This window comes from Procambarus clarkii, chromosome 80, assembly GCF_040958095.1.
Source record: "Procambarus clarkii isolate CNS0578487 chromosome 80, FALCON_Pclarkii_2.0, whole genome shotgun sequence".
NCBI lineage: Eukaryota > Metazoa > Arthropoda > Malacostraca > Decapoda > Cambaridae > Procambarus > Procambarus clarkii.
In genome coordinates, this window is record NC_091229.1 from 21153161 (window position 1) to 21175724 (window position 22564).

Genomic DNA, 22564 nt, shown 5'->3' on the forward strand with positions numbered 1-22564 from the left:
ATGAAGTAGTAAGATGGGCGTCTTCAAGGCGAGCACTCTGGTATAGCGATTCTTCTGGTGATCCTTTTAATTAGAAATGGTTGGCATTTTCAGCATGGCGCACAAAACTGAATTGTTCAGGCGACAAAGGAACTATAGCCTATTATACTTCCCAGTGAGAGGACATAGTCCTTTTGTTTGTTTAGAGTAGCATGCCATCAGTGTACACCAGTAAATCGCTGTTATGCTAATAAGCCACACTTGTAAACTGTAGCAACTCGTTTGTCTCTGTAAACTTGCATTCACTTAAAGAACATATCCACAAGGGCCGTGACGAGGATTCGAACCTACGTCTGTGAGCATCCCAGACACTCTTTGTTCATTGATGCATCACATTATTGTGATTTGTGTGTGTATTGTGCGTATTCAGTTCCTGAAGCCATCATGTGTAACCTCCATCCCTGGAGCAAGACTAGTAACTGACTCACCATAGATGTAAAGTGCTCTGTATAGTGACTGTTGTGAGCCTTTTCTTGAATCACTTGTGATACAAAAGATTATTGATGTGTGTATTTCTGTAGGTGATTGTATGTATATATGTATATGTATGCGAACAAGCCTGAATGGTCCCCAGGCATATATGCGAACAAGCCTGAATGGTCCCCAGGCATATATGCGAACAAGCCTGAATGGTCCCCAGGCATATTTGCGAACAAGCCTGAATGGTCCCCAGGCATATATGTGAACAAGCCTGAATGGTCCCCAGGCATATATGCAACCGAAAACTCGCACTCAAGAAGTGACTCGAAGGAGCACTCGAAGGTGTACAGGATATTCATACGTATATGTATGAGTATGTGTACATGTATATATAACATTAATAATTGTGTAACTAGCGTCAAAAGATTGTTATTTGCTTAGCTAAACGAACTAGAGGGTTCAGTTCCTGAACCGATTATGTGCCTCTGTAACCCTTTACACAGTGGGCAACGAGTTGCCCACGTGATGGGTATGAGGTGCATAATAAACAAATTGAATTGCCGCCGCGCACACAATGGGTCTATGGGCCATGATGAACTAATATGATAAACCTCAACAGATGGACGGGAGCTTCAACTTCACGGAGACCAACGGTGCTGGCAAGTGCCCATACGACCCCAGACACAACTCTACCTTCGTTTATGTCGGTCAGTCACACTAATATATATTTTTGTCTTAATTGCTAAACACTGAAGTGTTTAGGATTTGTTTATTGCTGTGTGAAAGATGTTTATTTTATTTTTAGTTTTAAGTTAACCTTTTTATTACATTTCACTGGTATTTTAATTGAAATTAAACATAACACGAGTTTTAGAATTTGATTGCCATACTATACATTTATTGACATAAGTTGCTGCTCTTTTTTTGGAATTCCTTGTATTCAGTATCAATTTATAGTGATTTGTAGTGTAAATGACTCCATCATCCATTGGTACGAGTTCTTTATATAGAGGAGGGAGGTATGAACGTCAGACAATTGTCGATACAGTATAACTGAATAAAAAGCAAGAAATTTGCCATGTTTATCTTGGGACCACAGAGCACTAGTTTAAGGGACATGGTAGATAGTCACAAGAGAAGCTTGGATTTCTCCTTGCAAGAGGAGAAAAATTCTAAATGTATCATATATCGCATGAATCCTCACATTTCTGTAAATCCGATAAAACTTGTAACTTAATCCAACATAATGATAATTAGAAAAAAAAATCCATGTGGGGTAAATCTGTTGTATAATTAGTGTACTATAGTCCTGTTATATTTCTTCAGATGCAATGAAAATATGTCACAGATGTGTGATCTGCTCTTGAACCCACCTATGGGTTGGGGGTGTGGGCAAATGACATCAATTTGAATCTTAACTTATTTACAGATGGGGAGTTATACTCTGGGACAGTGGCGGACTTTCAAGGCACAAGCTCCATCATCATCAGATCTCCTCTCAAGACGGATCATAATGAATACACACAGTTAAATGGTAACTTAATGTGAAAATTCTCTTAATTTATTTTAGTTTGGTATTCCCTTAAACTGGCTGGTACGGCAGAAGTCTTTTTCTTTGTTTTCCTTCACCTTGTCAGGTTTCCTTCAAATTGCTATACTGTATAGTCATATTCGATTAGACCTTTTTCCTGAGGATTGCCTTGCCTTATCTTTAGTTTCTCAATGTAAAAGTTATCAACTGTTAAGTATTTACAATATATATAAACTGTGGTAAGCTATTATGCTTATTATTTCAAACAAATCAAATATTCATCTAGCAGTAATACTTAGTAACCAATTGTTTTTTCCCCCTCATTAGCACCAGATTTTGTGCACTCGTTCGACTACGGAGACTTTGTCTTCTTCTTCTTCCGGGAGACTGCAGTTGAATACATGAACTGTGGAAAACGTGTGTACTCGAGAGTAGCCCGTGTGTGTAAAGGAGACAGGGGAGGTGGACAGCAACGCTTCAAGTTATCATGGACTTCATTTCTTAAGAGCAGACTCAACTGTTCCGTTCCAGGGGACTACCCCTTCTACTTTGATGAGATCCGTACGTTACGTAAATTTATTCATTAAAGAAAACCAATGGCATAATATTTTCCTGTTACTGTTTTGTATACAAAATTAAAACAGTATAGATTTGTTTACATTGCCATACCTTTTATAAATTATGTATATGATGCTAATGACATTTTTTAAATATCAGAGTCGACGACAGATGTGATTTCGGGCGTGTACGGAGGTGAAACCCACAAAATTATATATGCAGTATTCACCACCCCACCCAACTCGATTCCGGGATCAGCTGTGTGTGCATTTTCTATGAGATCTATTTTGGACACCTTTGAGGGATCCTTCAAAGAGCAAAAGACATTAAACTCCAATTGGCTGCCAGTTCGTCAGGTTACGGTAACCATTCAATGCTTACTGTACAAGTAAAGGAATAAATTAAATCAAATAGCGATTGCTTGTAATTATTTATTACAATTTGGAAATGTTAGTTTAAATTTTTTTTTATTTGGAACTTTTTAAAAAGATTTAAGGTAATATTCCATGTTATTAACAGGTGCCAGAGCCCCGTCCAGGAAGTTGTGTTGAAGATAGCCAGACACTTCCTGAATTAAATATTGACTTTGCTAAGAATCATCCACTAATGGATGAAGCTGTTCCTGCCTTCTTTGGTCGACCTCTCCTAATGAAGGCTTCATTTGAGTAGGTTTAATAAATTTATGAAATTTCATGTCTTTTGCAATTACAAATTACACTGATAGGATGGTTTTAAGACTTGTCAGTACAGGTATTTTGTGACATGCTGTATAGAATTTGCCGAATTTAATCATTTCAGAAATAGCAAAGAATTTTTTCTGTTCAGAAATGAATACAGAAATAAATATATAGAAATGTATTATATTACCTTGTGTAATATAAGGTCATTTATATATCTATTAATGTTGATTTAATTCAGAATTTAATTATTCAGAATGTACAAATATAGGGCCGTTTATTATTGGTACAAGATAGCATTTTAGTGTGTACCTATATACAGTATATCACTGTTTAAATGCATGTTCATTAATTCATGATTATATTTTAATTACTGCATGTTCATTACTATATTATTTCAAGTTCTTTGCAAAGTGATCAAAATGTAATGCCATAGATCATTTCAGTGCACTACTTTTTAAGAATTTGTCGAAAGATATACATTACTCTATAAATGTATTCTAACTTATGTTACTGCCTTGTTCACAATTTTCAAAGTTAAAAATAAATAGCTCATTTTTTTTTGTCAAATCTAAATTTTTTATATTCTACAGTATAGATAATTGTTATAGTTACATTCGGCTTACAATTGTTTCTGGTGGAGATGGAAGAGAAATGTCTGAATGAATTTCTGGTAGTTGATCAGTATACCTAGGATGTGCGAGTGATAATAGAAATTTGCAAAAGAGAAGTAGAGATGGGGCAAGAAAGTGACCGGTGAGATGAAGAGGTGTAGTCAGTGGGTTGCATGGGGGAGCATTGTTGTTGTTTTAGATTCGGCTACTGGGAACAAAAAGTTCCAAGTAGCATGGGCTATGGTGAGCCCATAGTGAACTTGGCTGGCATTGGAGTGGGGGGTATAACTTGTGGGGAAATGATAGTGCCAGTCCTTATGGATGCAAGATGTATTTATTGTATGACATTAATAAATAAGAATTAGAAGAGATAAAATTTACAATCGGATAACCATGTATGTTGTTCAGAAAGTTAAGAGTGCAAGTGTGATTAGAACAGTGGGATTGCAAAGTCAATAAAGTCAGTACATAGCACGCATGCACATTTGCAACATTTTAAAGATGTTGATTTCTATATACAATACTGTTTGAAGTTTGGCTCCAGTATGAAACATGCTTGATATTTTAGTTGGTCCTTTAATAATTTTATTTAACACTTCAAGGCAGATTTTAAGTGCCTTGAAGAAAATTGTTATGGTCATTGTCATGAGTGTAGCACCAAACTATAAAAGATAGCAATGTGGTATACTGTATTTTTAAGCCAGTAATATGCATTAGACTAATTTCTTCCTTGTTGGTGCAGATATCGTTTCTCAAAGATGGTGGTGGACCCTCAAGTTACATTTTTGGATGGCAAGTCTGTTGATGTGCTCTTCATTGCCACAGACAATGGTATAATCTTTAAAGCTATCAACACTCTTGCATCAGAAGGCATAAAGTAAGCATATTTCCTCCTTATTCAGTTCCCTACAATACTAATTAATGTAAAAAAATTTAATATATAATAGTTTGCTCTAAATAAGCAGGGGAGTCTGAGGGATATGTATTGAAATGTATACATGCCAGGTTAATGATATAACTGACTGAAGAAAACTGAAAATTTTGAGATTTGTAATCCTCTTCTGTAGTGTTTTCATATATAACGGGTGTCACCTGGTACAGTACATACTGTAGGTATTTAAAAATAAAAGCAACAAATTTTGTTGCGGCAGGTCATGCTATGAAAGCTAGGTAAAATGAATCAATGGGTTATTTGCAGTAATATTGAACCAGTGGTGATTGAAGAAATACGTGCTTTTGAGCACCCAGTTCCCATCATGAACCTGCAAATAGCACAACAAGCAGGAGGAGAAAGCAAGCTAATTATCATCACTGATGACGAGGTTAAATCGATTCCTTTACACCGCTGTCACCGAGCCACCACTTGCAGGTAAAGACTGTGCCATATTTACCGTTTGAGGACCATATTATTGCTAGTTCCCATCCAGCAATGTTAGAAGCTGGCATCAGTGTTCTTTCTCTTAATGAGTGTTTCTAAATTTTTTGGAAAAAACAAAATTGTAAATGATGAAAGTGTAACAGAGGGTCAGGTTTTTTAATACTGTATTGGAAAGTAGGGCCGAGAGTCCAAAAAAGGTGTGGTCTTATAATATTACCGGTATATGTTTAAATAGGTTTGAATTATAATTTGTATCTGCAAAAAAAATGTAATAACTTCTCAAGATGAGTCATATTACAATATACAATATAGTCGGCATTGATTTTTGTGTATTCACCTCTTAAAAGTATTTTAAATTGTTCTTCTCAGCTTGTAGAAGAACAACAATTTCATAATGTAATGGTACATCAACAGTGCATGTGTGGGACTACAAGACCCATACTGTGCCTGGTATGAGGGGCATGGAAGCTGCGGCCCACTTGGTGCAAAGCTCACCGGACCTATTCTACAGAACATCACTGGGAGCCATTACCCTTGCCCATTCAGTAAGTCCCGATTGATTGTAGTTAAGCGTTTAGATTGACATGAATGATTTTAATTAGGTAAATGTTAGATACACTACATGTTATGTTTTGTAGAAATATTTTAATTCTACTAAAATGCTTGTGATGTTTGTTTGTCGTTTAGTTGTGAAATAGCAAGTGTTAGTTTTCCCAACATGTTGTACTGTATATACATTCCACTACCTAACAGGCATTGGACATTGTCTGGTGTGAATGAAATGGTTAAACTAAATATCTGCACAATTTAATAACTGAGAATGGATTTTTTGTGCATAGCACTGATCAAAACACTGTAGTCATAATAACCTGCTGTGCATTGTTAAAACATTAACCTTTGGTGCTCACAAAGTTCAGTTTTGTTAATTAAAAACAATCGGTTCCAAAATCATGCAAGATTTTTTTTGTTTTTTTTTCTGTGCTGCTAAGCTCATTTGTATTACTCATTCAAGTATTTGAAGTTTCCCTTCAAATAATCTTTTGCATAAAACAGCATTGTGGCAATACACTGAAGCCATGTGATTAGGAACATGGTGGAATTTCCTTGTGTAAGGACTTGTTTCACTTCTTTCAGGCTCAAACTAGTTATTGTTATTATTCATGCATTCCCATATTCTTTCTGGTAGCTTGTACCCTACTGCAATGAAAAATTATCAAGAGTGCAATTTATCTCCCTTACATTTTGATGCTTAAAACTCTCTAGTCGTGTAGCTTGTATACTTTTATAACCTCTGTAAACTTTTGCAACAGTTCTTTTTGTTAATACTTTAATTTAAGTAGTATGTTAGTTCAGTGAAAACATCCCTCGTGTCATTATCGTCTCGTTGCATCTGTGCTTAGCATGGCCACGCTTTATTACAGGTGCAGAGAATGAAGTGTACAATCCATCTACCCAGATTCAAACAACTGGTAAGTTATTGGCAAAGATTTTCCTATTTGGGTTTTCTTTTACAGTATCGTATGCATAAATCAACATTTTACCACTTTTGATAGTACTGTACTGTATATGTACAGCACATGTTTGTGCATGCACAGACTTGCTCCTTTTAATGATATACTGTATGTTAATTTCATAAAAATAATGCTCTGTAAATATATTTACACATTTTCATATTGTTGTTCTTTGGCTCACTGCCATATTTTGTTTAAATGTTTTACAAGGTATGCTGTGTTTTATTTAATTTTACAATGTATGCTGTATTTATCCCTTTTTAAGTGCACACTTCACAGAGCACACTTTGAGATTTCCTAAATTTTGGCACCAAACTTTGCACATTTCAAGATCTCTGCTTAGTTACTTGATATGAACATATAGCACCAAGCACCACCACACCCAGCTTTACCAGCTAACTTTAGGAATGGCACTTATTCAACTTGTGTAAATTATGTTGTATTATCTTATTCTTGCGTGATTCAGTAGTCTTTTTTAGGCTTTTGTGGAGTTATATACGACGTGATTTGTCCTTTTTTATTGTATGTGAACTAATACTTATGCTGTTTGATAGAGTAATTTGTATTATTAAGGTAACTAGCAAATTAATCTGGATAATAAGCATCCTGTAAATTTATTTAACATAAATGAATTCTGATAGTTAGGTCATTTACATTAATGTTAAACTTGAGTGAGGTAACAACTACTGCATAATTAAACTTGATTAAAAGTTTGCAATGAATGTATGATTATGGTCTATGTGCAGATGATTATAGCTGCTTATTACAATACTTAACAATTTAAATGTTTATAGTTAGATATTTGAAATATAATTTCCTACTACACTGCATTAGGAATGGTGCAATTTTTTATACAGTGTACAAGTATTTTCCTGGTAAGATTGCGAGTTTTATGGTATAGAGGAATTCTCATGGCTCAGGATGCATTAGGCTTATCAATAATCGGTTTGAAATTATGATTGGTGCATTCCTGAAGGACTAGTCACCATAAAATAAAGGAATTTCTACTTTGGCGTTGGATCCATCTAATTTTGCACTTGGGTTGTGCTGTGCTCACAGAGGCTCCAAGTCCCCCAGAGGTGGAGACGTGTGCTCCATGTGTGTGTCCTGAGCCTCCCTCCTCGCGTCCATCCCCAGTTACTGAAGTTTTTCCCACCGAGGGTCAGTTTTGCAGCACAGTGACCTATCTAGTGCCATGTTTCCATAGACCCATATCTGCTTTAAAATTAATTATACATTTCATATGTACATTTTGTTTGATTTAAATTTAATTAAATTTTGTATACATTGCAATATTAGACTGTTTGAAGTACAGTATTACTGGCTTTTGCTTGTGTGTTTATAATTCGAACTAAAGCAGACAAAATACATGGCACTGTGTAGCTCAACATTGTGTGGCTCAGGTGTTTTGCTCGCTAGTTGAACTGAGCCTTAATGTCATGGACTTGGAATTTCAGGTGGAAAATTCAAGTAAATCATAGGTCTACCATACCATACTAACCCTGCATGAATGTGCTTTGTGATGTTAGATACCCGAGAAATTCTTCTCGACTTGTAAACCTTCTTCATTCTTTTGCACTACCAGCTAAAGATGTCTACTTCAGAAGCTCCCTCTTACAGACAACAGCATGGGGTTTTCAGGTTCCAGAAAGAGATTGAAAGTTATTATATTGTCATGCAAATCAAATGTATCACTGATTTTATCATAGAGTAAAATTTTTATTGACTTTTAATTTGAATATATTGAAATGGTTATTTAATAATGTAAGAATATTAATTTTTTCTCCACTGCAGGGTAACTTTTTTCTTGCATGTTGGTGATGGACTCTATCCAAGGCTTGCAGTTTTCTGTTGCTTTCTACAGGAAAGGGAAATTCTGTGTCGGTCTGACCTATTGACCCTTTGTATCTGCAGGGTCGGTGGATCACTCGACCATATATGACCCACCTCCGGAGGAGGATTACCCATCCTTGGAGAGTAATAAAATCCCTCCACTATCTCCAGCTAAGGACAGCACTAATCCCAACATTGTTCCACATGGTGTGGGTGAAGATGGAGACATACCTAATGAAATCCTCCGTGGCACTTTAGGACGTGATCCCAGTAAGGAAGTTGGCATCGCGTATGCCGAAGGCGGCATCACTGGTAAGCCTAGTCCACAATATCTAACAGGAAGGTCATGGGATGACATCACTAAACATTTCCTAACTTTGGCCTAATAACCTGAACTAGGTTAACAGTTTTAGAGTAGTAAGTCCCAAGATGAAGGCCATATTAGGAATTCTTGTGTGCCTAATTTAACACTAGTGTGCTTACATATCCCCAATTTCCCTGTTGCACATAACAGTAGACTGACAGTATCAGTACAAAACATTATGAGGGTGTATGACATCTTTAACGGTTTCTCGCCCAACCTTTGGATGCCAATTATGTCTCCCTGACCAAACTGTTAGTTGCCTGCCCTGGCCCAACCCTCAGTATCAATATTGACCTCTGACTTTTGTCTTTTTTTTTTTTTAATGCACAACAGCATTTACATAAAACACTTAACTTTCTTCACTGCTTCTGTTAATTTGTTAATATCTTATATTGTACTTTTTGTTTTAGATAAAGTGCTTACTAACCAAAAGCTTTTAATGAACTCTAATGCATGTTCTTTCTTCTTAATATTTGTATTTTTGCTTTTTATTTGATTTTTTATTTAAGCCGCACATATATGCATTGGAACTAGTTACTTAATGGCACATTGCATTTCACCTGGTAGAATGGGTTTCCCAGAGAATTATAGCATCGGGAATATACTTGCTGTAGTTGCTTTCAGTTAAGTTGAATGCAAAAGCATTTATCTACTCACAGTATTTACAAAATTAATAAAATATATATTCACCCTAACTAGGTAACATGACTCGGACTGAACAATAAAACTGTGCAGTATTTAACAGCATGGCTTTTGTTCAATTATAATGTAGTGTTTAGCATTTAAAAATTCTAACATGATTTCTCTGTAGAAAACGTACATATAAATTATTGTAACCATATGCAAGACTGGACAACATGACTACCGTACACGATGCTTAATTAATATGAGAAATAGTATTATTGTACTGGTTAAATTGTTATTTTTGTTGCCATTTTGAAGCATCCTTCACACGAGTTCAGAGTTTATTTTCTGTAAAAGATATTGAATCACTAAATTAAGTGTCCTTTGGATATTTTTTTTATATTTTATCACATTTTGTTGTGATCTAATTTATTTTTAACATGTGGAGGAGTAAATAGTTTTGTATTATGATCTTTGTGTGTGTGTTTTACGTTTTTCTTTGTTATTTTCATCTGTTACTTTCCTCTGCCTGCCTTTTCATCTGTTTCAAAAAGATTTACTGTACTTCTCTACTAGCTTCATGCAATTGTTGAAAAGCAATTGTAATTGTAATGTCTTGCAATCTAACATATATTCATCTAAGTGTTTTGAAAAGTAGCCTTAGGCCCTAATTTACCTATGTTCTTCATCTTTCCGTGTTTTTGATGTAGCTGCATTAACCAGCAGAGAGTGCGCCAAGAAAGTGTTTTAATGTGCTTCCTCTTGCATCACTACATTAGCATATCAAGCACTTAAATGTGGTGGATTAAACTAAATAAATAAAATATAAAGATGTCAATACTGTAATATGCAAGTACAGTTTTAATCAAATGTCTTGAAAGTGAAAATTATAAAGCTCCTTTAGGCATCATCAATATTTGCAGGCAGTTGAATGTCTTGGTGTTTTTAGCCACCTTCCCGTGGAGGGGCAGTTCCATCAAGGAACAGATCCATCAGTGGAATTGATGGATCAAGATTTGAATATCTGGAATACAGTACCCCAATAAGCACATCAAATTATGCCAAAAGTGCAATTTCCAGACTGAAGATTTATCACTTTTGTGAAACGATTACTTTGTTCTGCAAAGCTATTTTGCATAAGCAGTGCCAAGTTTTGCTACTAGAAACAAAGTTCCATGCTACTTGAAGACGCACTGCTTGGCATGGGATGCAAATATCCAAGAATTTAAATTAAATTTGTAACAATTGGTGGTGATGGTTGCTTTTGTTATGAATCTTTGCTATTATTTTCCACCTTGTTATATTTTATCTAACATAAATGGGCCGTTAGGAAGAAAAATAAACATAAATGGCAAGGCAGGCAGAATGGACTAGGCTTACCCTTCTTATGCTGATTTACCAGTATAATTTCCCTCATTATATTGCAGGCTTTCCTCTACCAGTTACAGGCAAGGAGAATGAAATGGCTTGCGGCATTTTGTAGTTTTTAATCGTGCAGATTAAGAACAAGAATTTTAAATACTTGAATTTTTTCAGAAGCAGTGCTGTACCTCTGCCATAATAAACTTAATGTTTTTTTTTCAGGTATGATGTTTCACACGGTTTGCTTAATACCAGAACTCCAAGGCCTGTGTGATGCATTAATCTCGTACATGTGTGTTTTTACCTGTACATGTAAAATCTTTTATTGTATTTGCCTAAATATGATCTATCACAATACTGTCTATGGATCTTGTAGAAAGCCATTTCTTTTGTGTTCTTATTTTCAAAGTCAGGTGCACAGAGATGCTTCAACTACTCTCACATGCTGGTATTTTTAATGAAATAAAATACTAGTATCCATAAGATCTAAGAACTATTACCTGAGTGAAGCTAGGTATTTCCCAACCCAGTCCCTCACCTAGTTTTTTTTTCTTTTACACTTGTATCTTTTTTTTTTTTTTTTTTCTTTTTTTTTTTTTTGCTCTGTATTGTTGGCTTTTAAAGTTGAAAGGTGGTGCCATCCATGACACCACCTTTCAGTGCATTTCACTTGGTGACTACCTGTACAGAGTATGAATGTAGTAATTTCTTAAGTTTCTTTTGATTTCCCTTTCCAGTTTACACCAATGTTCCTTAATCCTATTTCCTTTTTTTAAGAGGCTCGGTTTGTTCACCTTGTCTAGGTACAGAATCCATGCCAGTGCTGCATTTTCTAATATTATACTTGTCTAAATTAGGCTGTGTAAATTGTCATGAATGAGTCTGTTTATATTCCAAAACACTATTCTTATGTTTATTTGCGTGTAAGAATCTGGAAATGATGTTCTGTTGGTCAACTTCTGGAGTTACTGATGGGATTATGTCTATATTAAACTTTATGATGACTTCCCTAACACTTCAAGTTTTATAATTCCTTTATATACACACAGAAATCACAAGTGAGATATATTGAACGAACAAATCCACAAGGGCCGTGATGAGGGTCCGAACCTATGCACGGGATGTTCCGAGCTGTGCCTCGAGTCAACTGTGCCACGACGTGGTTAAAAGAATTGCAACCTGGAGTGCTACTGCCCTCACTAGAATCCCAAAACTTCTCCGAAGCCCAATCGGGTTTTCGCACAATTCCCCCATGTACCCAGGCTCTGTCAACCAAATTTTCTACCTCTATGCCCTTACTTCAATACACACAGCAATCACAATAGTGTGATACTGTATATCAAATGTGGCACAGTTGACTAAGGTGCAACTGGGAACATCCCATGCATAGGTTCGAACCCTCATCACTGTCCTTGTGGATTTGTTCATTCCTTTACATATTATTCATTAATACTTCAAATACCAAAGTAAAAATATTTACCTCATATATTAACATACTGCAGAAGGTAAAGTTAAATGTTTTAAAGTTAATGTAACTGATTTAAATGGTGTATACAATTATGCAGGCGATGAGTCACAATAACGTGGCTAAAGTTATGAGTCACAATAACGTGGTTGAGCTTTGGCTCTTTGGTCCCATCTTTCAACTGTCAATCAATTGGCGTACAGATTCTTGAGCCTACTGGGCTCTATTAAATCTACATTTGAAATTGTGAATGGAGTCTGCCTTCACCACATCACTGCTTAATGCATTCCATTTGTTAAATTAACTATGACACTGAAAAAATTCTTTCTAATGTCTCTGTGGTTCATTTAGGTACTACGTTTCCTCCTGTGTCCCCTTGTTCGTGTTCCACCTGTGCTAAATAGTTTATCTCTGTCCACCCTGTCAATTCCCCTGAGAATTTTGTAGGTGGTTATCATGTCTCCCCTTACTCTTCTGTCTTAGCCTTTCCTCGTAACCCATATCTCTCAGTTCTGGGACTAGTCGGGTGGCATAGCTCTGAATCTTTTCTAACTTTTTGTGTTTAAATAGGTATGAACTCCAGGATTGGGCTGACATACGTGGTATACAAGGCCCTGAATGATTCCTTACACAAGATTCTAAAGGCTGTTCATATGTTGGCCACTCTAGCATATGCTGCTGATGATATCCTTTTGATGTGGGCTTCTGGGGACAGGCTCAGTGTGATATTAACTCCAAGATCTTTCTCTCTATTTGACTTGTGCAGAATTTTACCTCCCAGGTGGTAAGGGAGCTGGTCGGCCGAGCGGACAGCACACTGGACTTGTGATCCTGTGGTCCCGGGTTCGATCCCGGGCGCCGGCGAGAAACAATGGGCAGAGTTTCTTTCACCCTATGCCCCTGTTACCTAGCAGTAAAATAGGTACAGGTACCTGGGTGTTAGTCAACTGTCACGGGCTGCTTCCTGGGGGTGGAGGCCTGGTCGAGGACCGGGCCGCGGGGACACTAAAAGTACCTCAAGATGGTACCTTGTGTTCACCCTACTGCTCTCTTTGCCTAATTTTATTACTTTACACTTTCCCAAGTTGAACTTTAGGAGCCATTTTCTAGACTATTCCGCCAGTTTGTCCAGGTTGTCCTGTAATCTCTGTCTATCTTCATCTGTCTTGATTCTTCTCAATTTTTGTGGGGTGGGGGATGGTGGGCTTAGATCTTGCCCAGGCCTACTTGAGACAGGAAGAGGTCAAGGGGATGAGGGCTGATAACAAGGGTTTGAGGGGAGGTGGGGTGGGGAATGGTGGGCTTAGATCTTGTTCAGGCCTGCTTGGGACAGGGAGAAGTTCAGGGGGGGGGGGGGGAGAAGGGGGGGGGCGAAGGGGGGGCAGGGAGTGCTCGAGGTGAGAGTTCGTCCTGCTGTGCTGTAGTTAACAGGGGTTTGGGGGAGATGGGCATAGATCTTGCCAGGGCCTGCTTGGGTCAGGAGGAAGACCAGGGGATGGGGAGGCTGGGGGTACTCAGGGTAAGGGGGGAGGGAGGACTTCGATGGTATGGTGGCCATTGTGTAGGGGTAAGGGAGGGTTTGTGCTAGGGATTTGGGGGGGGGGGCTCCTATTGGGTGGCAGGTAGGGTGTTGCAGTCCTTTCTGGGGTTCCCCACTTCCCTCTGGGATTGTAGGATTGGAGGCTAAGGTTCCCTGGCTCTCTTCCCTCTCCTTCCTCCTTTTCCTTGCATCTGCTGCCTGTATTATCTCATCCCTGGTCATGTCCCTCTGCAGGAATATCTCTGTATATCATTACATACTGTGTTTCAGTTTGCTATTCTTTACTAGAATGTCCTCTTTGGTGGTCTTGTTCCTGAATACTACCTTGATTAATCGATTTTTGTCTTTGTGCTGGCAAATCCGGAAAAACTTTTCTATGCATTGTTCAGCCCCTTCCATTTGTATCTCCTTCAGGATCCCTGACACTGCAGCTTTGGCCTTAGCCCTCCTTTGTTCCTGCCTGGAATCTTCTTGTTACTTAATACCTACCACAACTACAGCTCTTTTCCTATTTCCATTAGCTGACTCTTGCATCTAGCTGCCTCCTGTGAAATTACTGCTTTCATTGCAACTTCCTTGACTGTGGATATGGCTTCTGGGCTCTTGCTCAACATTTCAGCAAAGGTGTCACCCTTGTAGAGATCCCTGTCTTTGCTATATCCCCTGCTTCCTGGGGGGTTGGCTGCCTCGACCTGAGTCTGAGGGAGGGCTTTTTTTAGGTTTTTTCATCTCCTCGTGCGCTGCACTTGGTTCCATCTGCAGTTTTCTCACGAGTTCCCACATGCCCCACTTATCTAGCCTCTGTGCGTGCCCTTGTATATATATTTCTGTAGGTACAATATAAGCAAGATTAATTTGTCTGTATTTTCAGGTTATGCTTTGTACTAGTTTTCTTTGTTTCATATAGAGGAACAACTGTTATTAATACCAGTAAAAAATAAAAATAAAAGAATAATCCCATCAATATCTAATTATTTCCTCAGGTCCAGTGGTTGGAGCCTCGCTTGAGGGCCCACCAATCTACTCGGCAGAAACTCTGGCCATTGCTGTCACCACTGCTTGTGTGGCTGCACTTGTCATTGGCTTTATCTCTGGCTTCCTGTTTTCTCGCAAGTGTCGAGGAGATGAATATGCTCATACGTACTCTGAGACACCTTACTTGGATTCAAAACTCAATAAGTAAGTAGGAAGAATTGGTTGAAGTGTGGAATAAATTTGTTTTCATTATAAGCGGCCCATCCTCCTGTTTTGGTTGTACTGTACTTATAATAATGATGATGACCATAGTACATATATTGACATACAACACAATTAGAAAAGTAGAAATAGGTACTTTTGAATTTGGACAAACCAGAAAAGATTTTCTATTTATGTTGCAAAGACGAACTAACATAACCTTCCTAGGCCTAATACATACTATCTGAGGCCTATCAGTGTGTGCTATACTAGACCTAGGAATATATAAGTTTGATTTTTAGCTTCATTTTTCTAGACTATAAAGTGAATAGTACAAAATTCTACTGTCCAATTGCTTAGTACATCAGTGTTTGTACAATGAGGCACATTGTTACAAAAAGTACTATCCAAACAGAATGGGTTAATATAAGATATATGAAAAGCCTGTTACATTATTTTATTTTGATATATAATAGTACAATACTTCAGAAGAGGCTCCTAATAGTGCCAAAGAATTTGATTCGTAAATTAATTTTCTTATTTTATTCAATTTCAGAAGAGACAATTTAGTACCTGCAGCGGACCCAAACATGTACACGGCCAACAACAAACACATCAACAATCTAGTGACTAACTATAATCCCAAGAATATTAATGGCAAGTCCAATACCAACACCACAACGGACAGCAAGCTTCTCAAGCCTGCCAAATGTGCCTATATTTGAATGGATGCGTTAGACACGCCTTGTTGTTGGCCCGAATGAATTAATTTTAATTTTTACTGGACAGGCCTATTGCATCATAAGTATCTGCTTAGGCTTGTTGCATTTGATCTGATATTGTCGTGATGAGAAAATTTGTGTAGCAAGACACAATTGCCTCTATTCCTCCACAACACAAACATTGAAAGAATGTTGGAATTGTTTTGGAAGCTTTGAGGTTAATTTCTTTTCAATATTTGACAATGGATGATCCTTGCCATCTGTACAGCTCAGCTTGTCATTATTCAGGAGAGTTTTAATAGTGTAAAGGTTCTCCTTAATGTTGCATGATACTACAGTAATGTATATTGGCAGGTTTTCACTTGGTTTGACAAGCAGTGGCTTTTGAAGTTATGAAAATAGTCATTAAGATGACATTAAAAACCATTGTGGATTGAGAAATTATGACTTCCAGTTGCCATAAGAAATTGGTGGGAGTTTGAATCCAAATTATTTGTTGTTGAAAGTGGCAAGAGCCCAACATTCCAGTAAGTTTTGTTGTTTTTTCATAAAAGTGATGGTGCCAGCTTGAAGGAGTTAAATGCTTGCCAAGGAAAAAAAAAAAGTTGAGGCTGTATGTTTACAAGTGTGTGTGCATAAATTCTACAAACAGAAACGATATTATCCTTCGCACATTATAATAGTCGAGGGATTTATGTAAAATACTGAAGAAAAACGTATTTTATTGCCTAAAGACTCATTTTATTTTAAATATTTTTATTGGTGAAAAGGCATTTGAGATTGAATGGAAAATATTTATTCCACGCCTTCAATCTCTAGCACCAAGGAAGGCCTTGCATGAAAAAGGGAAAGAAAATTCTAATTGACAGTGTCTGAATGAGATTTTCTAGCCATATCTCTCTCTCTCTCTCGTTCTCTGGGAACACTCATTTCATGAAGGGTGGGTGGCACCGCCCCCCACACACACCGTTTCCCAGGCATGTGTGTGTTCTAAAAACTTAAAGTATCTGAAACATCTATAAAGTAACTTTGTCCTCAGTTAGCCAACTGAAAAGGGAAGTCTTCTGTGTTAATTATGAGAGTGCTTCAACATGCATATACAAAGAAGAAAGTGAAAGTGAAGGAACATTAAAAGAGAACTACAGTTAACCAGAAAAAAATGAAAAGTTGCAAATTAAAATGAGGTGGAGCAAATCTAGTAGAATATGAAGTGACACTATAGTGAGTGCAGCTGAAGAAAGAACTATAAATGTAGTAGGAGGGGTACATTGTTTGATTTGCCCCATGGTAGTGCTTCCATGGGTGACTAAGGCCAGGATTATTATATATAAATAGTTCGATCTCGAAATGCAGTGTGAAAACTGCATATCTCCACAAATTGAAGACTGAAATTCTACATATCAATATTAATCTCATTGCAATTTCAAACTTCAAACATTTATTAAAACTGCACTAAGAGCATTGATGGTACATGATTAGCTGGTTACATGCTATCCTGGGTCCTTAAGTATCATATTGAACGTATTTCTTTCCTTGTTTTGTTTGTTTTACATTTTATATTAGTGTAAAGATAAAATCTCTTGACAAATTTTGTATCTGGAGTACTGCATATTGGTCACATTATATATCATCAGTTAAGTAGATTGTGTTAAATTACAGATATGTAAGTTTGAGGCATTTTGAATAAGAAATCTGATTATTTGAGCAGTTTTATATTCTTACGGAGGACTAATGGTATACATGTACTGTACCATTTCTTGAAAAAGTTTGAGCAAAAATAATGCTAATGTGGAATGATAGAAAATATACCTGGGAGAACAAGTATCAGGTCTTAAATTGTACTATTAGATGTAGCCGATGATTGCATTACACTATTACAGGTTCGAGTTTATAAAGGCAACCTAGTGAGACTTGTTTTGGCCGATACAGAAAAGGTAGAAAGGTGCTAACCATACCTGCATTTGGGCAGATAATTTTATACTGCATGCATCCCACCTTATAATTATTCAGTATTACTGTCTTACACTTCAATTGACAATGGGTATCTGTTAATGGTCACACATTGACTGCGAAGTTAGTTATGCACAGAGAGACTATTATATATGGTAATCATCCTGCCATGTAACAAGTGTTAGGTGCCTACATAAATAGCTAAAAGAAAGATGTATGAAGTGTTGCATCTGTATAGACGCCTTACATTATTTTATGTTAAGCGTTACCCGATTCAACACTGTTGTCTGTATATGTTGTCCTAGAATGTCTGTACATTTGCTGTTGCTGTACATACCGTGTGAAAGTTGTGTGCGTGTGTATTTGGATACAACAGGAGTGCTTTTGTGGATTTGATTGGTCAATGCTTGCGTGTACTGACAATGATGTCGAGCTTCCTCAGACACTTGCATTTTCAGAGCAAGAATTAAACTGGAAACAAAAGCAAAGTGCAGAAATTGAAGATTAGTTTTGAAATAGATGTGGACTCCTTAAATGTCAATGCTCATTTTTAGTATTTTTAGAATTTTAAGTGAAGGCAGAATTGTGTGTGTGTAAATAAAGGGACAATTGTATGCATAATTGTGCGATTAGATCAATGTTTACTTGCAAGTGTATGCATGATATGAATACATGGATGCATGCATGCGTGTGCACGCATACATATTGTTCTGTATTGTATATTTGATTTTACTTTTTGTTTTGTTTAATTTTGAAGGAAAAAGAAGATTGTAACAGTTGTCATATTTCAACCTGTTTCATTCTTGCTCTTATTAAAAAGCTTTTCATTTATTTTGCTGCTGCAGATTTGACAGCTTCTGACTATTGCTTAATCTGTGTGTTACGATGCATAACCTTATTTTGATGTGGGGGCACACAATAATCTATTTTTGGTTTACTATTTAATAAAAAATAATTACCTATATATTAAATGCAATTTAAATTTTTTTAAGTATATATACATTTTTATGGATTTGTTAATAGTCTGAGTGTCCCCTATATCTTGAGGCTGTAAACTGTTGACATATTACAACTATGTAAAAGTTTTATGGAAGACTTGTTTCATTTAATATAAATGGGGAGTCATTATGGACCAGGAGTTTCATCTTTAGCCTGACAAAAGTAGTGCCTTCATGATAATAAAGATGAACTGTTAGGGAAGCCAAGGCTTTAAATTTTTTGGTATTGGTTTTAAGTGACATACTATGTATTTATATATGAAAAGTGCAATATTGGATGAATATTTGATTGAAAATTCCTTTACATTAATTGAGATTACCTTGCCCCCCCCCCCAACCTTGGTTACCTAAAGGTACATGTAAACATAACCATGTGTATCATTAGGGTCCCTTCTCCCCCCCCCTCCTCTCCCCTAAGCTGTTTGATCATCCAATGTTTCTAATTTCCTGCCCATTCTGTTTGTTTGGGTCTTATTTTATGCATTTAGACCAAGTCCACCTAATCAGTGCTCATTGTCAAATCTTCAGTCCTAGGCTAGATTTTGTATATATATATAATTTTTCTTCATTTTGTATAGTAATCTGGTCCCATCAATAATTAGAAGTTTTTACTCTAATGTACATATTCCCATCAAATAAATCTATGCAACATTTTTAATAAATATGTATGTTTTTTTATCCTAAATTGATGCCCAAAGAGTTTTGGTATTTTACAATACAAAATATGTATTTATAAAAAAAGGTGCAAAGCTGGGATGATTAATTTGCATCATGTGTCCCTGGATGTTATCTTGAGGTTATCTACCTTGAGGTTACCTTGAGGTGCTTCCGGGGCTTAGCGTCCCCGCGGCCCGGTCATCGACCAGGCCTCCTGGTTGCCGGACTGATCAACCAGGCTGTTGGACGCGGATGCTCGCAGCCTGACGTATGAGTCACAGCCTGGTTGATCAGGTATCCTTTGGAGGTGCTTATCCAGTTCTCTCTTGAACACTGTGAGGGGTCGGCCAGTTATGCCCCTTATGTGTAGTGGAAGCGTGTTGAACAGTCTCGGGCCTCTGATGTTGATAGAGTTCTCTCTCAGAGTACCTGTTGCACCTCTGCTTTTCAACGGGGGTATTCTGCACATCCTGCCATGTCTTCTGGTCTCATGTGATGTTATTTCTGTGTGCAGGTTTGGGACCAGCCCCTCAATTATTTTCCACGTGTAAATTATTATGTATCTCTCCCGCCTGCGCTCAAGGGAGTACAGATTTAGGCTCTTTAGTCTGTCCCAGTAATTTAGATGTTTTACTGAGTGGATTCTAGCAGTAAAGGATCTCTGCACGCTCTCCAGGTCAGCAATTTCTCCAGCTTTGAAAGGGGCTGTCATTGTGCAGCAGTACTCCACTCTAGAGAGCACAAGCATTTTGAAAAGTATCATCATCGGTATAGCATCTCTAGTGTGAAAAGTTCTTGTTATCCAACCTGTCATTTTTCTTACAGTTGTGATGGCTACTTTATTGTGTTCTTTAAAGGTAAGGTCTTCCGACATGAGTACACCCAGATCCTTTACATTGCCTTTTCGTTCTTTGTTATTATTTGCCTGAGTTTTGTACGTGGTTTCCGTTTTTATATTTTCATTTTTTCCATAGCGCATGAGCTGGAACTTATCTTCGTTAAACGCCATATTATTTTCTGTAGCCCATAGAAAGACCTGATCTACATCTTACTGGAGGTTTGCCGTGTCCTCTATGTTGCCTACTCTCATGAAGATCCTAGTGTCATCTGCAGAGGATGATACAGTGCTATAGGTTGTGTTCTTGTCTGTCTGATATGAGGATGAGAAAAAGTACTGGAGCAAGCACAGTACCCTGGGGGACTGAGCTCTTCACGGTTGATGGGCTGGATTTTATTTTGTTGACTATTACACATTGGGTTCTGTTGGTCCACTACCACCCACAGGATGGGTATGGGGTCCACTACCACCCACAGGATGGGTATGGGGTCCACTAACATCCACAGGATGGGTATGGGGTCCACTACCACCCACAGGATGGGTATGGGGTCCACTACCACCCACAGGATGGGTATGGGGTCCATTACCACCCACAGGATGGGTATGGGGTCCATTACCACCCACAGGATGGGTATGGGGTCCATTACCACCCACAGGATGGGTATGGGGTCTGCTACCACCCACAGGATGGGTATGGGGTCCATTACCACCCACAGGATGGGTATGGGGTCCACTACCACCCACAGGATGGGTATGGGGTCCACTACCACCCACAGGATGGGTATGGGGTCTATTACCACCCACAGTATGGGTATGGGGTCCACAATGAATTTGCCCGAAACGCTATGCGTACTAGTGGCTTTAGGTATTGTATGTACTAGCTTTATCTATAAATCAATCAGAATGATTGTAACTGCATCTATGTATGTACTTTTCCTAAATAAAATATAATTATTATTATTAAAACATTTTAATGCGCGCGGTCCCCATGAAAAAAATAGCGCATTGTGCGCGCGGCGTTTTGGGCTCTTGAGCGTAAACACCAAAAAGTGTGCAATCTTTTCACTCTCCTGACACCAATTCTCGAGCTACGTATTTCATTTTGATATCAATGTGTTGGCAATAAAATTCTCTACAAGATCATATGTATAACATGTCACCAAAGCATTAGCTATCCCACCACGAAATAAATAAAACGTAGATCACTCGCCGTGACGCCCAAATAGCAACAAAATGTTCATACTCTTTTGATTGTTGTCAGCTCCACATTAGTCCTACAGCGTTAAATTTTATATCACTGAACTCGCAATAAAATCCTCTACACAAACATATGCATATAAATGTAGAATCATGATCGCGGCCCACACAAGAGTGTGTGAAGTGGGCGATTACCCTCGTTGTGTCACCAACTCAATAGTCTCTCCTCTAAGTTACAATACAATGCCGTTTTCTCAAATAGGCCATGTGCCTATTAGAGAAAATGAAAATTTAATGGCAAACATTTTCATACTAACTCCAATTCGATCGAATAAGAATTGGGTTTTATGTTTTTTTTTTTTTTTTTTTTTTATCGCGCGGCTATTTACGACGCGGGGGCAGAACCTGCATAAGCAAACCCGTCGTGTATGTACGACGCGGTCCCTTTATTTTAAAATTAATTGGACTTATCTAACTAAACAAAGCAGTTAGATTACTATAATGTGTTATATAGATGTCTGCCGCATCAGAGAAAATGGTGGTGAGGGCTAACTATACTATATCCACTTTTCCTTTGCTTGGGACAGCAAGCCTATACGTAGGCTTATTGAAGTCCCCCAAGGCCAACTAGTGACTTGACTAGCTACACAACTTGCCTAGCTCACGGGGTCCTATTTACTGCTAGGTGAACAGAGGCATCATGGGAAATAAAACATTCCCAATCATTTCTGTCGCGCCCGGGAATCGAACCCGGGGATCTACGAATATGATTGTGAGTTCATCCTTTGCTATATAACTCAGAGGGTCCAAGCGCAGTGGTCTACATCTTGGACTTTCAATTAAGGAACCTTGGTTCGATCTCCAGGCGGGATAGAAACAGTTGGGCACGTTTTCTTGCACCTGATGCAGTGAATAGATACCCCTCGGGAACTAATCGACTGTTGTGGGTGGCATCCTGGGAAATTTTAGCACTTGGCCTAGGCTGACCATGATCGATAACCGTAGATACTGACCTGTGCCTCTGTTATATAACTTAGTGGGATTACTCTCTGAGACATAATTCAGTGTGTCCAACCCCTGTTATATAAGGCAGTTGGTCTAACCCTGTCA

General features: G+C 37.8%; 1 protein-coding gene across 5 annotated transcripts in view; it reads left to right on the forward strand.

Moving 5' to 3' along the window:
- Window positions 1–19424, forward strand: part of LOC123749839 (semaphorin-1A) — a 234438-nt gene extending 215014 nt beyond the window's left edge. The window contains exons 7-19 of one of the 5 annotated variants that reach the window (XM_069314889.1): window positions 1071–1166; window positions 1889–1993; window positions 2318–2551; window positions 2708–2910; window positions 3068–3213; window positions 4582–4716; window positions 5038–5208; window positions 5632–5762; window positions 6639–6686; window positions 7788–7889; window positions 8643–8873; window positions 14900–15095; window positions 15649–19424. In XM_069314889.1, coding sequence (XP_069170990.1) covers window positions 1071–1166; window positions 1889–1993; window positions 2318–2551; window positions 2708–2910; window positions 3068–3213; window positions 4582–4716; window positions 5038–5208; window positions 5632–5762; window positions 6639–6686; window positions 7788–7889; window positions 8643–8873; window positions 14900–15095; window positions 15649–15817 — 1967 coding nt within the window. In that variant the 3' untranslated portion in view covers window positions 15818–19424. The remainder of the gene's footprint in view (window positions 1–1070; window positions 1167–1888; window positions 1994–2317; window positions 2552–2707; window positions 2911–3067; window positions 3214–4581; window positions 4717–5037; window positions 5209–5631; window positions 5763–6638; window positions 6687–7787; window positions 7890–8642; window positions 8874–14899; window positions 15096–15648) is intronic. The other 4 variants (XM_069314890.1, XM_069314892.1, XM_069314891.1 and 1 more) reach the window with 4 other exon arrangements.
- The last annotated feature ends 3140 nt before the right edge of the window (window positions 19425–22564 follow it).